Source organism: Macaca mulatta, chromosome 14, assembly GCF_049350105.2.
Source record: "Macaca mulatta isolate MMU2019108-1 chromosome 14, T2T-MMU8v2.0, whole genome shotgun sequence".
Lineage (NCBI taxonomy): Eukaryota > Metazoa > Chordata > Mammalia > Primates > Cercopithecidae > Macaca > Macaca mulatta.
In genome coordinates this window covers 103,725,979-103,749,597 of record NC_133419.1, presented here as the reverse complement: position 1 = coordinate 103,749,597, position 23,619 = coordinate 103,725,979, and the positions used below count along the sequence as shown (strand labels likewise).

The 23,619-nt window shown below is 37.1% G+C and overlaps 1 protein-coding gene across 1 annotated transcript; it reads left to right on the top strand.

Annotated features, from left to right (window-relative positions):
• Positions 1-1,146: 1,146 nt before the first annotated feature.
• Positions 1,147-13,410, top strand: MMP12 (matrix metallopeptidase 12). The gene is made up of 10 exons (XM_001098589.5): positions 1,147-1,312; positions 3,036-3,283; positions 4,205-4,353; positions 4,438-4,563; positions 8,091-8,252; positions 8,761-8,884; positions 9,704-9,837; positions 10,214-10,373; positions 11,899-12,005; positions 12,946-13,410. The coding sequence occupies exons 1-10, from the start codon at positions 1,211-1,213 to the stop codon at positions 13,044-13,046; spliced, it is 1,413 nt and encodes a 470-aa protein (XP_001098589.2). The 5' UTR covers positions 1,147-1,210; the 3' UTR covers positions 13,047-13,410.
• The last annotated feature ends 10,209 nt before the right edge of the window (positions 13,411-23,619 follow it).

Here is a 23,619-nt window from a genome sequence, read left to right as displayed (position 1 = left end):
AGGAGAACAGGTCAGAAAGAATCTGCATAGTTCTCTGCAAGAGTGAGGCAAGATAATTTTTAAATTGGAAAATTATTTTTTTCCATATTTTTCTCCTTTTCTTTAAGCCTCACTCAAGCAGCCAGTAGACTGTTTCCCAGGCCACCGAGGTGGGTCAGAGCAATTGCTAAATCTTAACACACTCTTATGTGCCCCCTACCCCACCGTCCAGACTGTCCCCATACAGTCAGGAGGCAGGGAACTTGTCATGTGATTTGAAGAGGTGTTGAGTAGAATCCATCCTCACACTGCGGCACAACTGCTTGCAATTCTACCTTTGGAATTTTATTCCCTGACTCGTAAAAGTTTTTCGTGCTTAAATATTCTCTACTGCGTAAGGGACAGATTCTGTGCAATGGGACAATTAGGTCAAGAGGGAAAGAAGCAGAGGTGACAGGCAGATAGATTCCAGAGACAAACTTTTCCCAACTGCTAAAGTTGATAAGAGTTAACCCACATCCTACCAACACTAGACAATCTAGGATGTAAGGAAAGTTTGCCTCTGGAATCTATCCAGGTACCCAGTTGGGACTGAGCTTCAGCTTAGATGTCTGAAGATGTTAAGTTATAGAATCACGATCTGAGCCGGTACAACACGTGGAATAAACAACAAAGTATCACGATATTACGAACTTTTTTTTTTTCTACATATAAAATCTCTGTATCGCATTTCTCTAGGGAGCTAGATTCAGTTTAAAAAGCATTCATTTACTCCAGCAAAAGGATTTTATCTAATCTTTCAACATTTACTTTAAAACTTTTTTTTATCTATAACGAATATAGGGAAAGTATTATAATGAAAATTGAGAATATCAGGCTTTAAGAAAATATATTTTAAGTTCTCTTTCTCTTTTAGTTGCTTGATATTTCTTTTACAAAGGCTTATTTCGTAGGATAGGTGGAAGTAGGGGCTTATTTATCATTTTGAAGGTACATACTCTGAATTGCTTGAGTGATGGACTAGATGCTAATTGATCCATTGTCATCTGAATAAGGTCATGCTTTTGTTTGCATGTTTTTGAGGTAAATCAAGGGATGATATCAACTATGAGTCATTCATGGGATTCATATTCACAGAGCTTGGACTAAGGGCTATATAAAGAGGAACGGTTCAGGAACTTAGACTAGAAAGGAACAGAATAAACTGAGTTGATCCACTTAGAAGTTTACAATGAAGTTTCTTCTAATACTGCTCCTGCAGGCCACTGCTTCTGGAGCTCTTCCCCTGAACAGCTCTACAAGCCTGGAAAAAAATAATGTGCTATTTGGTGAAGTAAGTATGGACTCTATAGTATTTATCTAGCTTGATGTTTGTCTTTAAGATTTATTGCATTAACCAGTTTGTTTGTTTGTTTGTTTGTTTGTTTGCGTTTAAGTATCAGCTGAAAATTGGTCTAGGAGGCTGTCTGCTTTCAGTATTAAGTTTTTCTTGCCAAAGAGGAATATACAAAAGAGGTATTGGTTTTGAAGGAGTGTTATGAAATTGGCAAGCGAACATGTTTCTTCTTCTAAAAACCTTTGGCCAAGAAATTTCCATTCAATATAATTGGCGTTCACTTCTGTTATGGTATTTTACACTAATCATTAAATATCAGTTAATAATCTGAGATCTGAACAATGGCTGGATTAATATAACCACTCCAAGCTGCCATGATAATTTAAGCATATTCCCTTTACCCGCAGTCATCTCAGATATATCTTTATAGCTTTTTTTCCTCTTTTTTATGGTGATGGGGTTCCACTATGTTGCCCAGGCTGGTCTGTAACTTCTGGGCTTAAGCAATCCCCCACCTCAGCCTCCCAAAGTGATAGGATTACAGATGTGAGCCACCATGCTGGGCCCATCTTTATAGCATTTTTTATGGAATTTTTTTTCAATTCTTAATTTCTTTTCCTTAATTAAAAGAGTTTGGTCCCTATTTTTTAAGATGCTTTTAACATTGAATTTATCATAGTTGTCCATTTTGTTTAGCTTTGAGTTTTTAAGCAAGAAATTTGCGTCCCAACTTATATTAATAATGTTAATAATTCATGTATCCTTTTTTTCTTTTCTTTTCTTTCTTTCTTTTTTTCTTTTTTTTGAGATAGGGTTTTACTCTGACACGCAGGCTACAGTGCAGTGGCACGATCTTGGCTCACTGCAACCTCCATCTCCTGGGCTCAGGTGATCTTACCGCCTCGTCTTCCCAAGTAGCTGGGACTACAGGCATGTGCCACCACTCCTGGCTAATTTTTGTATTTTTAGTAGTGACAGGGTTTCACCCTGTTGCCCAGGCTGTTCTCAAACTCTGGGGCTTAAGCTATCCTTCCACCCTAGCCTCTCAAAGTGCTGGGATTACAGGTATGCACCACTGTGGCCAGCCTGGGTGACCAAGAGAGACTCCTGTCTCTTAAAAATGAATAAATGACATTTTTAAAAAGGTATTTCCACTTGGATTCCAGGAATAAATCTAGCTAGTAGTTTATGACATGTCTTTGTTTTTTTGTTTGTTTTTTTTTTCTTTTTCTTTTGAGACAGGGTCTATGTCTGTCATCCAGGCTGGAGTGCAGTGGTACAATCAGGGCTCACCGCAGCTTCTACCTCCCAAGCTCAAGTGATCCTCTCACCTCAGCCTCCTGAGTAGCTGGGATTACAGGCATGCACCAATGCTCTGGGATAATTTTTGTATTTTTTGTACAGCGGAGGTTTCGCCATGTTGTCCAGGCTAGTCTTGAACTCTTGGGCTCAATCAACCCTCCTGCCTCAGCCTCCCAAAATGCTGCAATTACAGACCTGAGCTACTGCTCCTGGCTGACATGTCTGCGATAGTACAAAATTTTAAGATTTTTTTCCTAATTATAATTAATTGTCCAAACAACAATAATGTAACCTGTGAGTAAGATGTGCAAAATTCCTGGTCCAAAACTATCAGTGTGCCATTGAGTCATATATGTGGAGCTCCCAACAGAAACTTTTCTGTGCATAATTATGCGTTGCTGAATGTATTTTTTTCCAGAGATACTTAGAAAGATTTTATGGCCTTGAGATGAACAAATTTCGAGTGACAAAAATGAAATACAGTGGAAACTTAATGAAGGAAAAAATCCAGGAAATGCAGCACTTCTTGGGGCTGAAAGTGACTGGGCAACTGGACACATCTACTCTGGAGATGATGCACGCACCTCGATGTGGAGTCCCCGACGTCCATCATTTCAGGGCAATGCCAAGGGGGCAGATATGGAGGAAACATTATATCACCTACAGGTAATGTTGGTGTATGTCGCCTTGTATTTTTCTACTTTCCCATAGGTCTGACTTCTAACCTGAACCAGTTAGACAGCCCTAAATCTGGAAGTAAATAAAGTAACCTCCCTCAATTTTTAATGCTATCTCTGTTAAGATTCATTTTCTTTAGAAGGAAGAATTGTTCACTCAGGGGAGAATCGTTTGGCTTGCCAGTCCAAAGCAGATTTTAAAAGCTGTAAATAAGCCTGGTGTGGTGGCTCACACCTGTAGTCCCAGCACTTTGGGAGGCCGAGGCGGGCAGATCACGAGGTCAGGAGATTGAGACCATCCTGGCTAACACAGTGAAACCCCGTCTTTACTAAAAACACACAAAAAATTAGCCGGGCGTGGTGGCATGCACCTGTAGTCCCAGCTACCCGGGAGGCTGAGGCAGGAGAATGGTGTGAACCCAGGAGGCGGAGCTTGCAGTGAGCCGAGATTGTGCCACTGCACTCCAGCCTAAGTGACAAAGCGAGACTCCGTCTCAAAAAAAAAAAAAAAAAAAAAAAATCTGCAAATAAAAGGAGAATGAAGCTAAATTTACCATAAATAAGATAATTTACTATAAATAAGAGACAGGGGTAGTTTATAGAGTAGTCAAGATGGATAAATGCAGAACCTGGGAACAGGAGCATAAAGCATAACCATCTATGAAAGCAAATCCTTCACAGTGATGATCTGTGAGTTTTAAATAAGAAGAAATTAAGATAGATTTTGGTTAAGCAGGAAGCTGTCCAAGAAAAAAATATTTCTGTACTTAATGAAGCAAGTTTTAAAATCTGGACTCCTGATTTATGAAATGATCCATCTTCCAGTTGTGCTAGCAAAAATGAAGTATTGTGGTAAGACAAAATTAACATTGCCTTCCATACATTTTTCTCTCTCTTTTTGATGATAAAGAATCAATAATTACACACCTGACATGAACCGTAAGGATGTTGACTATGCAATCCAGAAAGCTTTCCAAGTATGGAGTAATGTTACCCCCTTGAAATTCAGCAGGATTAACACAGGCGTGGCTGACATTTTGGTGGTTTTTGCACGTGGAGGTAGGGAACCTGTACTTCATCTTTGTCATTTGGCATGATCTATAGGATGTATAGATGGACTAATTTTCTTTCCTTTTCCAAAAGCTCATGGAGACTTCCATGCTTTTGATGGCAAAGGTGGAACCATAGCCCATGCTTTTGGACCTGGACCTGGTATTGGAGGGGATGCACATTTTGATGATGATGAATTTTGGACTACACATTCTGAAGGTGGGAAAAAAAGAAAAAAAAAAACTAAGCAAACAGAAAAGGAAAACAACAAAAACCCTGACAAATTCAAAATTCTGGTTTCGAGAGACTACATTCTGACAAATGATTATATGACGGAAAATCTTGTTCTGATTATAATTTTGCCTCTAAATGAAATTTAACACTTTGTATGGGTGTCGATTTCACCCTCTGTAAACTGAGGATATTAAACTAGATCATCTTCAAGGTCAGTTCTAACAATCCATGAGGATGTAATGAACTATGAGCTGGTTCATTAGCATAAACTCAGAGGAACCTTAAGAAGCATATGAAAAGGTAAAAGCTGTTATTTAGGTGGTAAGTTTTTTGTTTTTGTTTTTGTTTTAAACAAGTTCTTGCTCTGTCACTTAGGCTGCCATGACATATCATGATGCTAACTCCCTACAGCCCTGAACTCCTGTGCTCAAGCAAACCTCCCACCTCAATCTCCCTAGTAGCTAGGACCACAGGTGTGCGCTACCCACCTGGCTAATTTTTTTATTTTTTGTAGGGACAGGATCTTGCTATGTTGCCTCAAGAGATCCTCCTGTCCCAGCCTCCCAAAATGTTAGGATTGCAGGTGTGAGCCACTGTGCCCAGCCTAGGTGATAAGTTCTTGACCTAGTGAAATCCATAAACTCAAAAGCAAACACATACTAATTCTGTGTGTGCCAACAATTAGAGGATAAGATGGTCATCTGCATGATTCATGATATGCTGACAATTTCTTAGGTTCATAGTGACCAGGAAAGAAAAAGTTATAGAGAATCTAGATATCCCTATAGAGAAACACAAGGTTATACAGTCATGTACTTTCAAGTGGTCTTGGGATAAAAATTTCAGAATGTCCAACTAAACATTTAATACCTTGGGGGCATTTACAGAAGAACAGTAACTTACTATCCCCTGCAGATAGTTGACATGGGGTTAATTAAACTTCCCTGTTATTTAGGGGAATCACTAGCATGGGAAAATCCTAACCATCATGACAGAAGCCTTTTTAATTTTTCTATTGGAAATTTTAGAGTGTATGACTCCGTCATGTGGAAAGTAAATGGGGAGAAAGTCATCAATAATATTCTCTACTCAGCATCCTCCTCTCCAGCTGATATTGCACAAGTTGGATGGCAATATTTTTATAAATACTATGTCCACCAGAAGGACTGTTTTAATCTAACACATAGCCTGAGGCTTATAAAGTTTTTGATGAGAAGAGGACTTTTGTATTGTCAAAAGACAGATCATGTAGGATTAGGTAGTTGCTGAACTGCAAATCCTCAGCGAGACATGTTATATGTGCCTAAATTTTATCCAAGGTTATTTGGGGGATTGTAATTCCTTCATCTAAAATGGGATACATGTGCCAGTTAGCCTCAAAAAAATGTTTTGGAATTCTAATGGACCTTAGAAGAGTAATTTAACACAGCTTTCTATAGGTAGAGGAAATTAAGACCAAGAGAAGGTTAGTGGCTAGTTTGTGGAAAAGCTGGGCCAGAATATTCATTCCTACCTCTTAGCCCAGTATTTTCTATCTGTCCATGTTGCCTTATTTTTTAATTGGATTGATTAAATGCTTTCAAAAAGTGAAGTTATTAATGACAATTATAACTTAAAATGCTTATTTTCAGCAGTTTGTTGTTGTTGTTGTTGTTGTTGTTGCTGTCACTTGCTTTTTTTGAGATGGAGTCTTGCTCTGTTGCCCAGGTTAGGGTGCAGTGGCACAATCTCAGCTTACTACAATCTTCACCTCCAGGGTTCAAGCAATTCTCCTACTTCAGCCTCCTGACTAGCTGGGATTACATTACAGGTGCTGGCCCCCACACCCTGCTAATTTTTTTTTTCTTGGTAGAGATGGGGTTTTACCGTGTTGGCCAGGCTGCTCTCGAACTCCTGACCTCAGGTGATCCTCCTGCCTTGGCATCCCAAAGTGCTGGGATTACAGGCGTGAGTCACTGCATTCCTCAGACTGTTTTCTTTTACCCAGTAAATCAAATAAACAAATAGGTCAATGCTTGCTGATCTATTCTATTACAGTATTGGGTGATGAGGTTACTTGAGTACAGAGATGAAAAGGACACAATCCAAACCCTGAGCACACAATCTAGTGAGAAACAGAATACAAACATAAACCCATTATTTCCAGATGAGGATCAATGGTGGTGGCTCATAGGCATATTATAGGAACTGAGAATAGTTCAGGTTTAGGACAAATTGTAAAAACTTTGCTTACTGGGAAGGTTACTGGACCCACGATATAGAAAATTCTTGAAGGATTTGTGTCTAGACACTCCCCCAAGAGAGTGTAGGCTCTTTGCACTTGGGTATGGGAGACTGTTCCAAAGCCAGGCTCTGCAGCTAAGTGATGTGTGACTCTGGGCAAGTCAGTTCTTCTGAACTGCAATTTTGTCATAGAAAAAGATAAAAATGAAGGCATTGGACTAAGAAACAAAACTGTTAGTCAGGAATTTTCAAATATTCTGCAAATTGAGAAATTCAAAAGAAGGGACACATTCCTCTCTCTTCTCTTACCTACAAAAGTGTATTCTCTAGGACATACCACGAAAATGAACAAGGATTTCTTATGGGACTCAAAAGAAAAGACAGATATAAAACCAGACTATTTTAATCATAGATAAAAATGGTAAACTCTGAGTGGGGCTCAAAAGAAAAGACAGAAAACACTGTAACTTGGTAGTCCAAATATGTCTAAATTATAAGTATAGACTCTTTTAAGAATTATTTTTTCTCTTTTTTGTTTTTCACATTCTTTCCTTGAGTCATATAGATTCTTTAATTTTATTTAGAATCATGTGTAGTAAAAGCATAAACACTAATCTTGGCTCAAGCACTTAATTTGATTAATCCTATAGATACTGTTTCCTCATCTGTAGTGGAGAGCACAGTGGTTTCCTTTCAGTTGTATGAGAATTAGACGTAATGTATTACACTTCTCAGTGACTCACAGTACCTGAAACTTAATGATAGCCTTATATTTGGGTTTACGAAAAGATGATTGCTAAAGGCATTTTTTTCTATATCCAGTGAAGCTTCATGAAGACTAAAACCAGAACTGAGTCATGAGAGTTGAGAATTATTTAGAAGCAATGAAAACTGTTGAAAGCAACTCTGAGTTATTTTAGGAATTTTTACAACAGAATATATTTCATTTGTCTACTAGTACAGAGGTCCTTAACCCAAGGCAATTTTGTCCCCAAGGAGATATTTGACAATGTCCGGAGACATTTTTTGGTTGTCAAAACTAAAAAGGATTTTCTACTTGCATTTAGGGGTAAAACCAGAGATTTCTAAACATCCATAATGCATAGGACAGCCCAGACTACTGGCCTATAATGTCAGTAGTGCTGAGGTTGAGAAACCTTATTCAAAAGGGTAGAGAAATAAGTAAAAGATTCTCAAATGTTTCTTTTTCAGTGTGTCAGATATCGTGTTACTGTCCAAGATGATAATGCATTTCATAGCGTTCTGTCTTTTGATTGGTTTCTTCTTAGGCACAAACTTGTTCCTCGTTGCTGTTCATGAGCTTGGCCATTCCTTAGGTCTTGGCCATTCCAGTGATCCAAAGGCCATAATGTTCCCCACCTACAAATATGTTGACATCAACACATTTCATCTCTCTGCTGATGACATACGTGGCATTCAGTCCCTCTATGGTGAGTTGAATTTCTTATTTTGCCAAATAAGATACTCACTCTTATGAATAGTCTAACAATACTATTTGGATAAAATGTTAATATCTGTTTTTTTTTGAGCTCCATAAGAACCCTCTCTGGCAGGTGACACAGGCATTAACTTCATTATACAGATGAGGACAAGAGACCTAGTAGGTTAATGTCAGAGCCAGAGGCAGAACCAGAGGCCTCAAGTCTCGTGTTCTTTCTATCCAAGATACCACTGCCTTATTGATGAAGGCCCACACATTAAATAATCCATTATAACTGGAAAAGGAAAGTAAAGATAATCAGATTTTCTTCCTCCATGATATTGCAATCATATGGGAAAAAACACCTTACTTTATGCTTCCTGTGAATGTTATAGAAAGCTTAAAATGATTTTGATGCAATGTTCATTAAGAAAATTGAGTATTTAAAAAATAACAGTTCCTCCTCTGAAATAAAATGCAGATTTTGTTTACTGATGCTTCTTGAAATGTATTTTCAGGAGGCCCAAAAGAGCACCAACCGATGCCACAGCCTGACGATTTAGAACCAGCTCTCTGTGACCCCAATTTGAGTTTTGATGCTGTCACTACAGTGGGAGATAAGATCTTTTTCTTCAAAGACAGGTAGGATCATTTTCATATCTAACCAATATTAAAGTTTCTGCCTTTAAATATTTTTGTCAGAGAACAGTGGGAAATAATTGAAAATGAAGTAGATGAAACTGGTAAGCAGGAACTTGGACTCGATTCTGTAGGCAGTGAGGAGATCTTAAGGGTTTTCAAGCAGGAGACAGGTGTAATCACATTTGCGGTTTAACTAGAAAACTGGTGTGTAAAAAAGGATTTGCAGTAGGAATCTGGGATGGGGAATTAGAAGACAGGAAACAGAAGCCAGACTATTTTAATTATAGATGAAAATGGTGAAGTCTGAAACTAAGACTGTAAAACAGTACCTATGCAAGAAACTTGATTTCCTGGTTATGGAGAAGAGAATTCCAGGATAACTTTTCGTTTCTTTCTTAGAACACAGAATGAAGCAGATATTGGTGGTAAGGAGGGGCAGTTGGGAAGACTAACATTTGTCAAGTAGTACAAATATTTCCCATTTTTGAGATTATAAGACTGAGACACTTGAGGATAGGTGACTTCCTTGAGGTTACAAAACTGGTGAGTGGATTGTAGGGTCAAACTAGAAGCTTAGATCCCTGGATTCCAAGCTCCAGGGTATTTCTGTATATCAGATTGCTTGTTACAGTCATTGTTATTATCAAAGAGTTGATTGATATTCTTTTCTTATGGATCCATGAACATCAGACATCCATGGAACAGAATGTGAAGACAATGGAAAGAAACATTGGGTTTTTTCACAGGTCCTTCCTATTAACATGCCATGGTTCTTGAGTCTACATTGTTTTATAATGTGTTAAATGTCTTTCACGTCAGGTTCTTCTTGCTGAAGCTTTCTGAGAGACCAGGGACCAGTGTTGATTTAATTTCTTCCTTATGGCCAACCTTGCCATCTGGCATTGAAGCCGCTTATGAAATTAAAGCCAGAAATCAAGTTTTTCTTTTTAAAGGTATTTCTAATCTTTAGTTTTGCCATTGAGTTTACGTCAAGGAAGAGAATAAATTAAGAGGAGACTAATACTTTTTAATAGACATAGGCTAAGAAAGCACTCTTGATTTTATTAATAGTGGCTCTGAACTGTAAACTAAAATAGCCTAAATACCTAAGTAATACATACAATTTCTGGGAAAAGTTTGTAAACTATAAAATAGTAATACTTGTGAAAAAAAAACCATAGGAACCAAAGAAAAGAGACTATGTTTAAGATCAATAAGCAATACATTTTATAACTGTGGGAAAGGAATTATGTTGTTTATAGTAAATCAGTATTTTCTTATTACTCTTTCTGTATAATTCAAATTTACCCTATTTCTTTGTCTTCACAGATGACAAATACTGGTTAATTAGCAACTTAAGACCACAGCCAGATTATCCCAAGAGCATACATTCTTTTGGTTTTCCTGACTTTGTGAAAAAAATTGATGCCGCTGTTTTTAACCCACATTTTTATAGGACCTACTTCTTCGTAGACAACCAATATTGGAGGTGAGTTTTAACGGTTGGTCATTTCCCCCCTCAGATTGTGAAACAGGCATGGAATGAGGTTTTCTAGAAGGCACGTTCTCTGTGCAAGTTCCCAAAACTCCTTGACCTTCCAGGGAGAGAGATTAAAAGAATATAGGACTGAAATAGTTATTGTCAACCAAGTTCTTTGTGTTTTTGGTTTCTAATATATGAAATAGTAGATAATGTGTTTTTTTTTTTAAAAAAAACACTTTAAAAAATGTCATCTTATTAATCATAGGGGAAACACATTGGAAAAGAGTGTCATAGATGTACAAGACCAAGTATTTAATCTACAGTCAGTTTGGAGGATTATGGATTTCCAGATTCCTTTCTATAATCACCAGATTCAAAAGACAAAACAAGAAACCATCCTCTAAATGACAGGAGGTCAGGAGGTCCTGCAAAGTCTTCCTTAAGAGAAAGTCATATGGTCAAGTGAGGATAGGAGCTCATTTGAGTGTCTGTCTCTGTTGTCTCAAGTGTCTAAATTTTGAAGGAGGAGAGGATTCTCTATTCCTTCTTCTGGGTAAGCCAGTCACTTCCTAGATTGCTTACCTGGTTGATATGAGACATAACATATATGTTAAGCTTACATTTACAACTATTATTTATTCTTAAACATTTAAAACTCAACATCTAATTCCAATTGAATACCGGGTGCTTATGACTTGAATTTGTCCACCAGCCCTTAGCCCTGTTTGAGAAACAAAACTTGATTTTGGCAAATAACACTTTCCAAAGAGCTCATAAATGGGCGTAGTTTGCTGTAGCCTGTTATTATGAACATTGACATTTCACCTCTGAACAGTGGTTGTGTTTAGTTTTCTGCTTCTACTTGGCCCATGATTTTTCCCTTAAATGCCAATGAGAAAGTGCTAAGCAAGGCATAAACCCTTAGAGAACCAAACTGAATAAAAACAAGACAACGGTTAGATTCAGTTGCCACTTGGAAGTCTAGAGAGACACAAAACTCTTTTCACTTGCTGGTAAAAGAGAATTTAAGAGAGAAACTAGGATATGACCATACAGCCTGTAAACAAAAGGGTTTACTTTCAATTTCTCTCAAACATGTGTGTATAAATCCCTTTGGTTCCCTGGCTCTTAGCCCCTGGACCTGTTTATTATCTTCTTGGGGGGAAATGGGTATTTTTGTCTCAGTGAATAGCTTTGAAAAGAAGGCAATGACAAGCAACTGAAAAATTGGTCACTGGGGCCTATGCTGTAGCCAAATCACCTTCTATGCCAGACTCTATAAAGCAGCAACAAGCACTAGTGGAAGTATTATGGGATAGTGGGAAAAAGACTTAACCAGAGTCAGGAAGCATAGGTTTGAGTCCTACAGGGACTCAGAGGAAATCAGTGAGCTGTTTAGGTCCTTGGTTTTCTTCATCAGAACAACTTAAGCCCTTTGGGGAAGAGCTCTTCAGTAGAGAAGGTAGGTTTGTGGTGCATGTCAGGAAAACCGCTTTCTGACTGAGTTCCTGCTGGTTTCTTCCTTGCTCAGGTATGATGAAAGGAGACAGATGATGGACCCTGGTTATCCCAAACTGATTACCAAGAACTTCCGAGGAATTGGGCCTAAAATTGATGCAGTCTTCTACTCTAAAAATAGTAAGTAGATGAGGAAACCAGGAAGATACTGGAAATCCCATTCAAAACTATAAATCCTCTAAGATTAGAGAATAGGGCTCCAAATTGGAAAGGGACAGGTCTCTGCAGTTCCCCACAGGGCCACAAGGAAAAACTCACACTGTACGTGGCTCTGAATAGGAGAGCTAGAATGAGCAGGGGCTGGTGGCACAAGTGGTGTATTCCCAGGGTTATCTGGCAGGCAGCGGGAATGTGATTGTTCCTATTTCCCATGTACCTGAGTCTCTGGAATTTCCTTTGACCACATCAGCCACACAGTATGTGCAAGAGAGCACATGGCAGCCAAGACTCAGGCAGTCTGGAGTCTCACCCTTTCCTACACCTTGCACTCTTGACCTTTCCTGTAGTCCCTTCTGCCCTCATAGGCCCTCATGGACTGGGGACTGAGGGTGGATTGAGAAAAGCTTGAGTTTGTGTTGTATGTCTTCAAACAAGACCAGCCTAAGCAACTATTCAAGGGACCAATATTTTTTGTTTGTATTCCCTCCCCTCCCCAGTGTTGCTTCTTCCATCAAAGCCCCTGTGTGCCCTAGCTGCGTCTGATATCCTGTCTCATGAGTCCTCCACTTGGAGTATGACTGGCTGTAGGTAGATGTTTGGGGAGCAAGATACCAAGGGTCCCCAACATTTATATTCTCGAATCACATCTCATCTTTTTTTCATTTGTTATTTTTTGATTAAAAAATAGAGATGGGGTCTTGTGATGTTGGCCAGGCTGATCTCAAACTCCTGGCCTCAAGCAATCTTCCCATCTCAGCCTCTCAAAGTATGCAGTAAAGGACATGAACCACAGCCCATAGGTCATCTATTCTAGATAATCTATGAAAACAGATTTGTGTTGTTGTTGTTGTAAAGAAATACAGGGAGGGAATTAAACTATTTAATTTGTTTTCATTTTCAGAATACTACTATTTCTTCCAAGGATCTAATCAATTTGAATATGACTTCCTACTCCAACGTATCACCAAAACACTGAAAAGCAATAGCTGGTTTGAGTGTTAGAAAGAGTGTAATTAATGGTTTTTGTTAGTTCACTTCAGTTTAATAAGTATTTATTGCATATTTGCTATGTCTTCAGTGTACCACTATATAGAGATATGTATCATAAAAATAAAATCTGTAAACCATAGATAATGATTATATAATGTATAATATTTTTCAATTTTGAAAACTCTAATTGTCAATTCTTGCTTGACTCTACTGTTAAGTTTGAAAATAGATACCTTCAAAGGCCAAGAGAATTCTTTTTGGAGCATGCTCTGTAAGTCGGTTCCTAACATCCTTGGACTGAGAAATTATAATTACTTTTGGTATAACTAAAATTAAGTATATATATTTTGGCTCAAATAAAACAATTGAAAAACAATCAGTTGGTTTTTAATATATTTTTCTTGAGAAACAGAATGTGTATTTTGAAAATAACTCTGAACCTACTCCTAAATAAAAACAAGTCTCTCTGACTGTATCAAGGGATGAATAGAAATATGGCAAGTAGAAAAAAAAGCTTAGATTTCTTTTGGTCACTTGGGTAGCACCACCTGTGTCCTTGGTCTCAAGGCAAGAAAGCATTCTCTAGGCTACACATGACCCGAAGGAGTACTCATAGAGTATGGCCACAAGACTGGAGAGAAGGGAGGAAGTGGGAATTACCCATTCTGGTAAAATCCATAGTCAAGTATCACAGTGTAATTGCTGTGTGACCTTAACAAGCAATTAAATCTAAACTTCCTTAAATTTCAGAGGAAGTAGAATTAGGAGGTACCCACCTCATAGGTTTATTGTGAAAAACCACACAATGCATGGTGAGCACATCATTCTGGCAATTTGGCCTGTCCTGTATCCATTTTATCTACTACCCTGACACATAGTTCCCCTATCTTCTGGGTTGTATACATTGTAGAGCTCTCACTTATAGGGGTTTGTGGAATGCTTTTAGTTTTCAATTTATTGGTAAATCATTGCTGATTGATGTACTTAAGTTTGCAGAAATGACCAAGTTCATTTCAAGTTGGATGATCATTTTTGGCTAGTGGAACAAGCTGAGAAATCAGGGGAAATATGAGGCTCAGAAAGTACCTAGAGGCAGATAGAGCTCTTTGTCCCTCGTGTCTCAGATCTTTTTTTTTTTTTTTCTTTTTTTGAAACGGAGTCTCACTCTGCTGCCCAGGCTGGAGTACAGTGGCGCAATCTCGGCTCATTGCAACCACCACCTCCTGGGTTCAAGAGTTTCTCCCACCTCAGTCTCCCGATTAGCTGGGATTACAAGCGCTAGCCACCACGCCCAACTAATTTTTGTAATTTTAGTAGAGACGGGGGTTTCACCATGTTGGCCAGGCTGCTCTCGAACTTCTGACCTCAAGTGATACCCCCAACCTAGGCCTCCCAAAGAGCTGGGTTTACAGGCATGAGCCGCTGTGCTCAGATCCATTCTTAACTCAAGTGTGTGCTCCTTCAGTATTATTAGAGTCGTCTTTGCAAGGAGTAGAATCAATTCACCACTAGAAGAAATGTTATTCCCCACAGGTTACTAAATGCTGGATTTCACTCAAAAGAAGAAAATTCCCTACAGAATCAGCATCAAAAGAAAATTGAATGGTATCTGGGTGAATTGTCTTTGGCCTTAGGTAATTCAGGAGGGAGGCATTTCTCTTAAATGATGGCTGAACAGGAATAAAAGTCGAGTCACTGTCATGAATGTTCATGAAGATGCCTTCAAAGAATTAAATGTGAACCTTTCTTTCTTTTGTTCTATCCGTGTTATACTTTCGAATTTTGTTGAACAAATCCTTATAATGTTAACTATGTGCCAGGCACTGTTCCAAGTGCTGTATACACACAAAATATAAAATGAAAATAGCTCATTTAATCCTGATTACAAACATGAGGTAACTACTGTCATTCTCACTTTTCAGATGAGAGAACTAAAGCATCAAGAGTTTTTACTTCGCTCTAGGTCAGGTAGCCTTGGAGCTGTGATGCACGGTCAGGAAGCCTGACACCAAACTCTGTGTTACCACTAGCTTGTGCCTTTTAGATTTATAAAGTGGAAAAAGTTAAAGCTAAAACTTCTGGCATTTCACTCTACAAAGCTTTGCATTTTTACTTTTCAATTAAAAGTCTTCAAAATGTCTTAAGGGTTGTGTGTGTGTCCCATCTGGGAATATCACTTTTTCTCTGGGAAATGGAGGAGTATTATTTTGTTGATGTCAGGAAAGAAAATGTCCAAGACTTGGATATTACAGATGCCTTTACAATTGAGGGCTGCACATTGTCTAGCTAATATTCTGGAGTAACTGATTTTATGAGGGTATGCATCTTTGACTTTTTATTGGGTAGACTAGTTTATAAATCTGCAAGGGTAGAAATAGTAGAGAACTGACAGTTACATGAAAGGTTCTTTCTGTATCAATGCAAAGAAATCTTACCTCTTAGAGATAAAATTGATTTGTGCCAGATAGAAGACATACTCTCAAACATTACATTTTACTGTCCTATAAAGATATTACCTATTTATATCATTAGGAAATTTATTTCAACATTCCTTCTTGTATATATGTCTGTTCTTCAGGCCCTTCTATGAACTGATTCCCTCATTAGCTAGTGAGTTAAAGAATATCTTTAACAAGTTCATTTCATATTTGCATAAAATCATATTTTTAGCCTTTAAAAATTATACGTTAGCACAAATTAGTCAGCAAGGAAGAGAAGAGGACTGTCTACCTTGTGGACTGCAAGTAGAAAAAATCTTAAACTAGGCAATTTCTGAAGCCTGCCAGAACTTCCTTTTTCTGATTCTGCCTATCCCCTTATCCTGAAATAGGATAGTGAGGAACCCTGTAGCTTTACAGAAGAAAGGAAAGGATGTACCGTGTTTGGGCTGCATAAAGTTTTCCAGATTCACATTTTTGATGTCGATACTAGATTTGAGTCCCTGTGATAGGCATGGGAGATTCAAAGATGACTAGAAATCTATGTCTTTAAAGGCACGAAATATGGTAAAGACAAACAAGACATATAAACAAATTATAATGCAATGTAATAAGTAGATCAATAGAAGCATTTACAAAATAGAGGGGTAATTATATCTCTGCAAAAGGATTTGGGGGCCACAGAACATTTTCCTATGGGAAACAACATTTGCAATGTGTTTTTAAAACATAAGAGGGATTTGTTACCAGGTGGAAACGGAGCTTCTCAAAGACTCACTAAAAGAATATTTTTGTAAAATTGGAGAATAAAATAGAAAGGGAAAAGATGAGAAGGAGATACCAGGTCATGAACAAAATTTATTGTCATGAAACTTTACATTTATCTCATAAATGATATGACTTTATTAAAGGGATTTTAATAGGGATAAATACCAAATTGCATCTTAGAATATCTTTTGAATGGAAATACAGAAGATAGGCCAGAAGGAATTAAGGCAATGTGCAGAGAAGAACAACTACGATAGTATTGCACTAGTCCATGCAAAAAATACTAGAAACCTAAATTATAGAATTGGGGAAGACATGTGAGCAACAGCTGGAAGAGAGAAATAATAAGGCTTGGTGACTACTTTGCATGTGAAGTCTAGCTGAAAAGGAATAATATAGGATGATTTTTTTAAGCATCTGGTTTAAGAAGTGACTTTGAATAGAGAAGGAAAATCCGGTTGCGGAAGAGATAGTGGTGTGATTGATGGAAAGGAAATAACTAGGTCTGTTGAAACTGGAGAGCCGGGAGGAGACGTCTAGCAGGTAATGGGATGGGATCAAGGCCCAATAAAGGTGTCTGAACCAGAAATTAAAATGTTGGAGTGTTTAGTGTGTAGGTGGAAGGTTACAACTTGGAAGTTAATGGGATATCTTAGGAGGACCATAAATAATAGTCTTTCCAATATGTATCATCTCTGGGGAGATTTTCTAGATTATAGCATTGTGGTATGGGAACACCAACATATTTTAAGGAGGTCATAATATGCCATAGAAAAATTATTTGCTGGTTTATGCAAGACAGCTCCCAGTCCATGAGGATTAAAATCTAAGCTCTTGTCTTTTTTTGTGTTAGTATATAAATATAACATCCCAGGATCACTTTTGTTTCTGGTCATATTGTAATAACTAGTACTGGATTTTGCTTATTGTTGTGATTAACTATAAAACTAAACAAAATGTATGAAAGAGATGGTTTCATTCGTTGAGCACTACGTAGTGTAGCAAATAGTCCAAGAGGGAAGAAAATTGATGGTACAAACCCCCAAGTCTTCCCTGCTTTCTACCTATAGGTAATTTCCAGGACACAGCACAGGGGAAAGGAATCAAGTAGAATGCAGTGGTCTCAATGAGTTGAGAAGACAGATACTAAAGTTCAGGGAGGTGAAGGTGGCTATAATTTTCAGGGAAAAGTAAGGAAGAGGAGGAAGTTACATAGAGAATGCACTCCAGAAATTGGGAGAGAAGTCCCCTTGAGGTCTGCTGATGAATACTAAACTGCATATGCACCACCAAGGAACTGTAGACTGAACAATTCCCAGAGATTACATAGGGCTAGGAGAGGTTTGAATTTCATCCAGGTTGAATGGCAAGATATCTTTTAACACCTGGGGAAATCAGTGAAGCCACTTTAATAGTAGAACTCAGTTAGTCCTACAGTTAAAGCAGCACTAGACCCACCCTAAAAAAATCTTAAAAACAAACTTTGAAAAGATCAAACTCATCTGTAAATTACTTGACTAATCCCAGTACTTTGGGAGGCTGAGATTGGAGGATGGCTTGAGCCCAGGAGTTTGACACCAGCCTGAGCAACATAGGGAGACCTTTTCTCTACAAAAATTTAGCTGGTAGCAGTGGCACACACCTGCGGTCCCAGCTACTTGGGAGGCTGAGTTAGGGAGGATTGCTTGAGCCTGGGAGGTCAAGGTGAGCCATGATCATACCACTGCATTCCAGCCTGGGTGACAGAGAAGGACCCTGTCTTATATAGAGAAAAATATATATATTTCTCTCTATATATTTTAGAAACATTTATTGACTTTTTTCTATATATGCAGAGAATATATATATACTTAGAGATTTATTTATATTTACAAAATGTAATCTTATATTATTAAACATTATAAAATTTATGTAAACATTTATATTTACATAAATAAATATCTCTAAATATATATATATATTTACATATTGAGAGAAGACAATGGAGTGATACATTTAATATGTTGAAAGAAATAAGGCATTATTAATTTAGAATTTCATATCTAGTGAAAATAACTTTCAAAAATAATAAATGGTGCAGACTTTTTCAGACAAGCAGTAATTGAGAGAATTGATTGTCAGAAGACAAAGCACTACAGGAAATGTTAAGGGAGGTTCTTCAAGTAAAAGGAAAATGATAACAAATGGTAACATATCAATACAAAGAAATGAAGAGCATCATAATGAGTAAATATATAGGTAAATATAAAAAGTAGTTTTCTATGTTTAATTATTAAAAATAAGTATGTGAAGCAAAGAAATAAAAATGTGTTATGGAGTTGACAGAATATATACAAGCAAAATAAATGTATGACAACAATAGCACAAAGGATGTGAGGAAAAATATAGGTGCGAGATTCTTACAGGTATAATTGAAGTGGTATAATTCTATTTGAAAGTAAACTCTGAAAAGATAGAGATAAAAATTTTAATTCCAAGAATATCCACTAAAAATAGACAAAGAGGTATAACTAATAAGCCAATAATGTTGATACAACGGAATACTGAAAATTATTCTATTAATCCAAAAGAAGATACGAAAAGAGGAAAAAGGAAGAAAGAACAGATGGCACAAATAGGAACAAAGAGCAAGCGAGTAGATCTAAGTCCAATCATATCTATAATTACATTAATTATAAATTGTCCAAACACTCTAATGAAAAGAAAGAGATTGTCAGACTGAAACTATTTCCTGTCTCTAAGAAAATCACTTTAAATATAATGACATTTATGTTAAAAGTAAAAGGATGAAAATAATAAACCATGCAAACACTAATCATAAGAAAGATGGAGTGGGTACATTAATAACAGCTAAATTAGATACGAAACTGGTTTTCCTAATGTGGTTCCTTATGCAGGAGCATCAATAAATCAGGAACTCATTAGAAATGTAAATTTCAGGTCCCATTTTAGACTTACCAAATCAATTTAAAATTGAAGTCCAGAAGTCTGTTTCATCAAGCAAGTCCTTGGAGTGACTTTGATTCATGCTACAGTTGGAGACTCACTGTATACAGAGGAGCATTTCATAATTATAAGTGTATCAATTATTTAAAGAGACCAAAGTATCCAAGATGAATTTGGATACCAGTGCTGCTACTCATCTGACCACATCACTTTGTGAAAGTCACTTAATCTGCTGAATCTTGGTTTACTCATCTGTGAAGTGTGGCTATTAAATGCTTGAGATTTCATATAATGTATGTATGTATCTATACCACTGACACAGAAACAGTGACTGATAAATGTACTGTTAAAATTGTGCAATGATTTGATACGTTCATATTGAATCTCTCCTGTCATACCAATGGCCCCCTCTGCACATTTGCTTCTCATGTCTTTTCTCCTTAACTGCTGCACTCTTGGTCTTATATACAAATCCTAACTACCTTTCTAGTCATAGGCAAGTCCAGCCTTCACTGGTCTTCATCTCCCCAAGATGTACTTTTTATATCTCATATTTTGGTTCTTAAGTACATAACAGTTCCTCCCTTTAAAAAATTCATATATACTTTATTTTTATAACATTTGATAATACTAAGTATAGTTGTAGCATTTTATATGTTTGAATGCTTAATAAAGTTATAAAACATTATATGAATATACTACAATTTATCCACTCTACTGTCCAATGACCATCTGGGTTATTTCTGGTCTTTTACTATTACAGATGAGGCAGTAGATTTCTGTCCAACTCACAAAACACAAATGCAAGAGTTTCTCTATGGTATACTCCTAAATGTGGAATGACTGCATTTTGGAATTATCAAGTGTTTAACTGCTCAGGCAGCTATGATGTTAAACAACTACTGCTGATTGTTTTTGACAAATGACCTGGGAAAATGTTGATTGCACTGGGTGTGTTCTGAGTCAGGTTAAATAAAAACAAGCCTTGTGAGTGGTGTTTTCCAGGAAACCGGCAGACAGGTCAAATAAGGACAATTCTTCAGATAGGGGTTTGAAAGAGCTCTTACCTTATTTGGACTCTAGCGGCTGCTAGATTGCTTGTTTTCACTGTAATTGTGGGTTGGTGGTTTACAAGACCACCACTGAGCAGCTCTCTGAATATTCAACCACTTTTTTTGCTGACAAGATTGTTGTACGCAGTTGATTCATTTTCAGGATTCTGAAAAAGTTGATTTTGACTTTTTTTCTGATAATGTTCTTGTTTTATGGAAAAGGATATTTTGAAGGTCCTTACTCTACCATCCCAGCTGACATCATTTGAAATTAATTTTGATGTACTTAATTTAACCAGCCTATTATTCTACAGTGCCATGTTTAAGAAGTTCTTTTCTGTCACAGGCTGCTGAAAATATGACAAGCTGACTTTCTGGAGAAATTCTGATGATACATACAAGCTCTGCAAGAGGATTTAAAGATTGTATTGTAGTCAAGAATGTACAATGAAATTACTGTATGCAGCAGTGTAGAAAAAAATGCCTTTTTATAAGAATTATAAAACCATAGCTTTATAAATCAGTGGTCAGTGGCTTACAGAGAGAACTATCAGATGTGTTTACATCACATCTTATTCACTTTTTTATTTTTATTTTTTGAGATGGAGTCTCACTGTATCACCAGGCTGGAGTGCAGTGGTGCGATCTTGGCTCACTGCAACCTCCACCTCCCAGGTCAAGCGATTCTCCTGCCTCAGCCTCCTGAGTAGCTGGGACTACAGGTGCCTACCACCACACCTGGCTAATTTTTGCATTTTTAGTAGACATGGGGTTTCACCATGTTGGCCAGCACGGTCTCAATCTCTTGTGGTCTCAATCTCTTGACCTTGTTATTCACTTTTTTCAATGGCTCAAATGCTTTGGCATTTCTATGTTCATATTTGTGTATTCCTTTTCTTTATAGCTCCAATAGCTTTAATTTTCTAAGCAGTCTGTCTGTCAGATATGCACATCTACTGCACTTGAAGTATAGTGGAACTCATCAGTAGTAATGTGTACTAGTTATGACTTGTTGACATTTCCATTATAAACTTTAATTTTGAATTGTTTATGCATAACTGCGGATTTCTATTGTATTGGGCTGAAAGTTGACAGGATTTCAGTCACCACTTGTGAATTTTGATTTAGATTCATTATGTGCATCAGAATCTTGTTGTTTTTTAAATAAGAGCATGGAAAGCATTTCTTGTAATCTGCTCTTTAACAAAGAATAATTTTTAAACAGTTTGTTGGGCAGCTAATAGGGAGAACCAGGTCATTTTTGTATTAAGTAAAAAATAAAACTTTGAGAAACTTGGATTTTGAAAGTAATGACAATGCTTAGGTTAGTATTATTTGTAATTCGAATCATTTACCTCTAATGAGAATGCTAGTTGAAAATGTTTTCTTAAAGTTTTACACCCTGTAAATGAAGGCCCAGGAAAAATAACGTATAAAATGAAACAGCAAACAGGCAAAATTCCTGCTTACTTTTATTAGATAAAAGTAATTTGAGTGCTTATCTAATTAAAAAAAAAGATTGTAGTTGTTTTATGGTGAAATAGTCCTTCAGAATATATCGTCTGCTCTGTTGCAGGAAGTGAAGGTGTGGCTTGTCTCAACCTGTTGCAAATGTCTTGAAAGGCAGAGTTCCGGGCAGTGACTGATTATACAAAGCCCACAATTTTGATAAGTTGGAAAGTCTGCTCTGTGACTCACTGTGTGATCTTAGGCAAGTTATGGACCTCTTTGAATCTCAGGGAAAATAATATCTGTCTTTTAGATTTGTTCTGAAAATTCAATAGATAAAGCCTCTGACATGTAGTAGGCTGAACTAAATAATGAAATAAACTTATTTCTTCACATCTCAACTTCTTCTGGACCCAGAATTTCCCAGTTTTGCTGCTCTCCTCCTCACTAAGTACATTCATCTCCTAATAACCACTCTGACTTGTTGAGAAGGAAGAGAACTCATGTGGTCACTCTTTCGTTTTCCCCATATTACCCTCAGTCCCAACTACTTAAGACCATCAAAAGTTAGACATACCTCATTTTTTTGTGCCCTCACTCTAGCTATCTAATTGCTATGAATAATAATGTTTATTATTTTCCATGAAGTTCTTACATAATTTCTGTTACCTATATCAAGCCCATAAGATAGACATTTTAATTGCCATTTTAAGAGTGAAGAAAAAGGGTCATAGAGAAGATAAGCAATTTGTTTGGTGTCAGAGCTACTGACTACAGAAACTAGGATTCTAACTGGGGGCGGTTTAACCCCAAAACCCATGCTTTTTCTACTACAGAACTTAGACTCTTTTGGCTGATAATCTTGTAGTTAACAAGGAATATGTTTTGATACTATTTGGCCCAATTATTTGGTACAAAATTTAAAAGTTGGTAAATTATCAACATCCTCTGTACTTTTTGGAACAGTCAAGTTACCATGAAAATATTAAGAAAGATGTGAACATAAGTGAGGTTTGAGGAGAGGTTTTTCCACTTATACTCTAAATTCATGATCTTGAACAGCATGTTCCCATCTTATAATTGAATAAAATATGACTTTCAAAACAAAAAAGGATTGTGAAATGTGTATCAAACCACAAAGGTACTGGATTGGATGTGTATGCTCAGAACCTTAGAGCTGGATTTTGTTGACGTTGATGAGTGCTTACAAATTCACAGCCAGTAAGATTTTGTTCTTTTCCCAGGATTTGGAACATTTACCAACCTTCATGAATGAGGAGGCTTTGTATTTTTGAATCATAGTGACACATAGTGACTGCTCATAGACTTGGGTCCTAACTGGGTCACATCTGGGCAGCACCAATGGAAGATGATGGGCAGAAAAGACCAAGCTTAAAGAGAGGGGAAGGAAGTTAGAAAAATGATGAGACATACCCCCAAAATTGATGCTAATTATCCATTAGACACTGAATTAAGAGACATTTCCAGGTTTCAGTTTTCAAGAATATGAAAATTTGAAAGATAAAATTTATAGAAAGGGTTAAGTCCAGTCCAAGAGAGTGTTATAAACAGATAAGAAGCAGGAGTTGACATAAGTCTAAAGACTTCAAACCCTTATTTCTGTTTGTTCTGATTTTGATTGGACAATGTTTGTACATCTCTGCTGCTTACCGACTGTGTGGACTTGAATAAACCTTTTGACTTTTTCTAATCTTCAATTTATTTACCTGTGAAATGGAGATACTAATCTTTACCTTGCAATGTGGGTGTAAAGATAAGAAATAATACATGTAACATGTTGGGTACCTAGTTGATGATCAATATATGGTGGTTTTCCTCTTTCTTAAAGGACAGTTATATATACATATAACTTATAAGATATATGTGTGTGTGTGTATATATATACATATATTTGTTGGGCATGGTGGCTCA

Coding starts and splice junctions, on each gene's coding strand:
- MMP12 (XM_001098589.5), top strand. CDS start 1,211: ATGAAGTTTCTTCTAATACTGCTCCTGCAGGCCACTGCTTCTGGAGCT. Junction 3,284..4,204: donor AAACATTATATCACCTACAG/GTAATGTTGGTG, acceptor TTGATGATAAAG/AATCAATAATTACACACCTG. Junction 4,354..4,437: donor GGTGGTTTTTGCACGTGGAG/GTAGGGAACCTG, acceptor CTTTTCCAAAAG/CTCATGGAGACTTCCATGCT.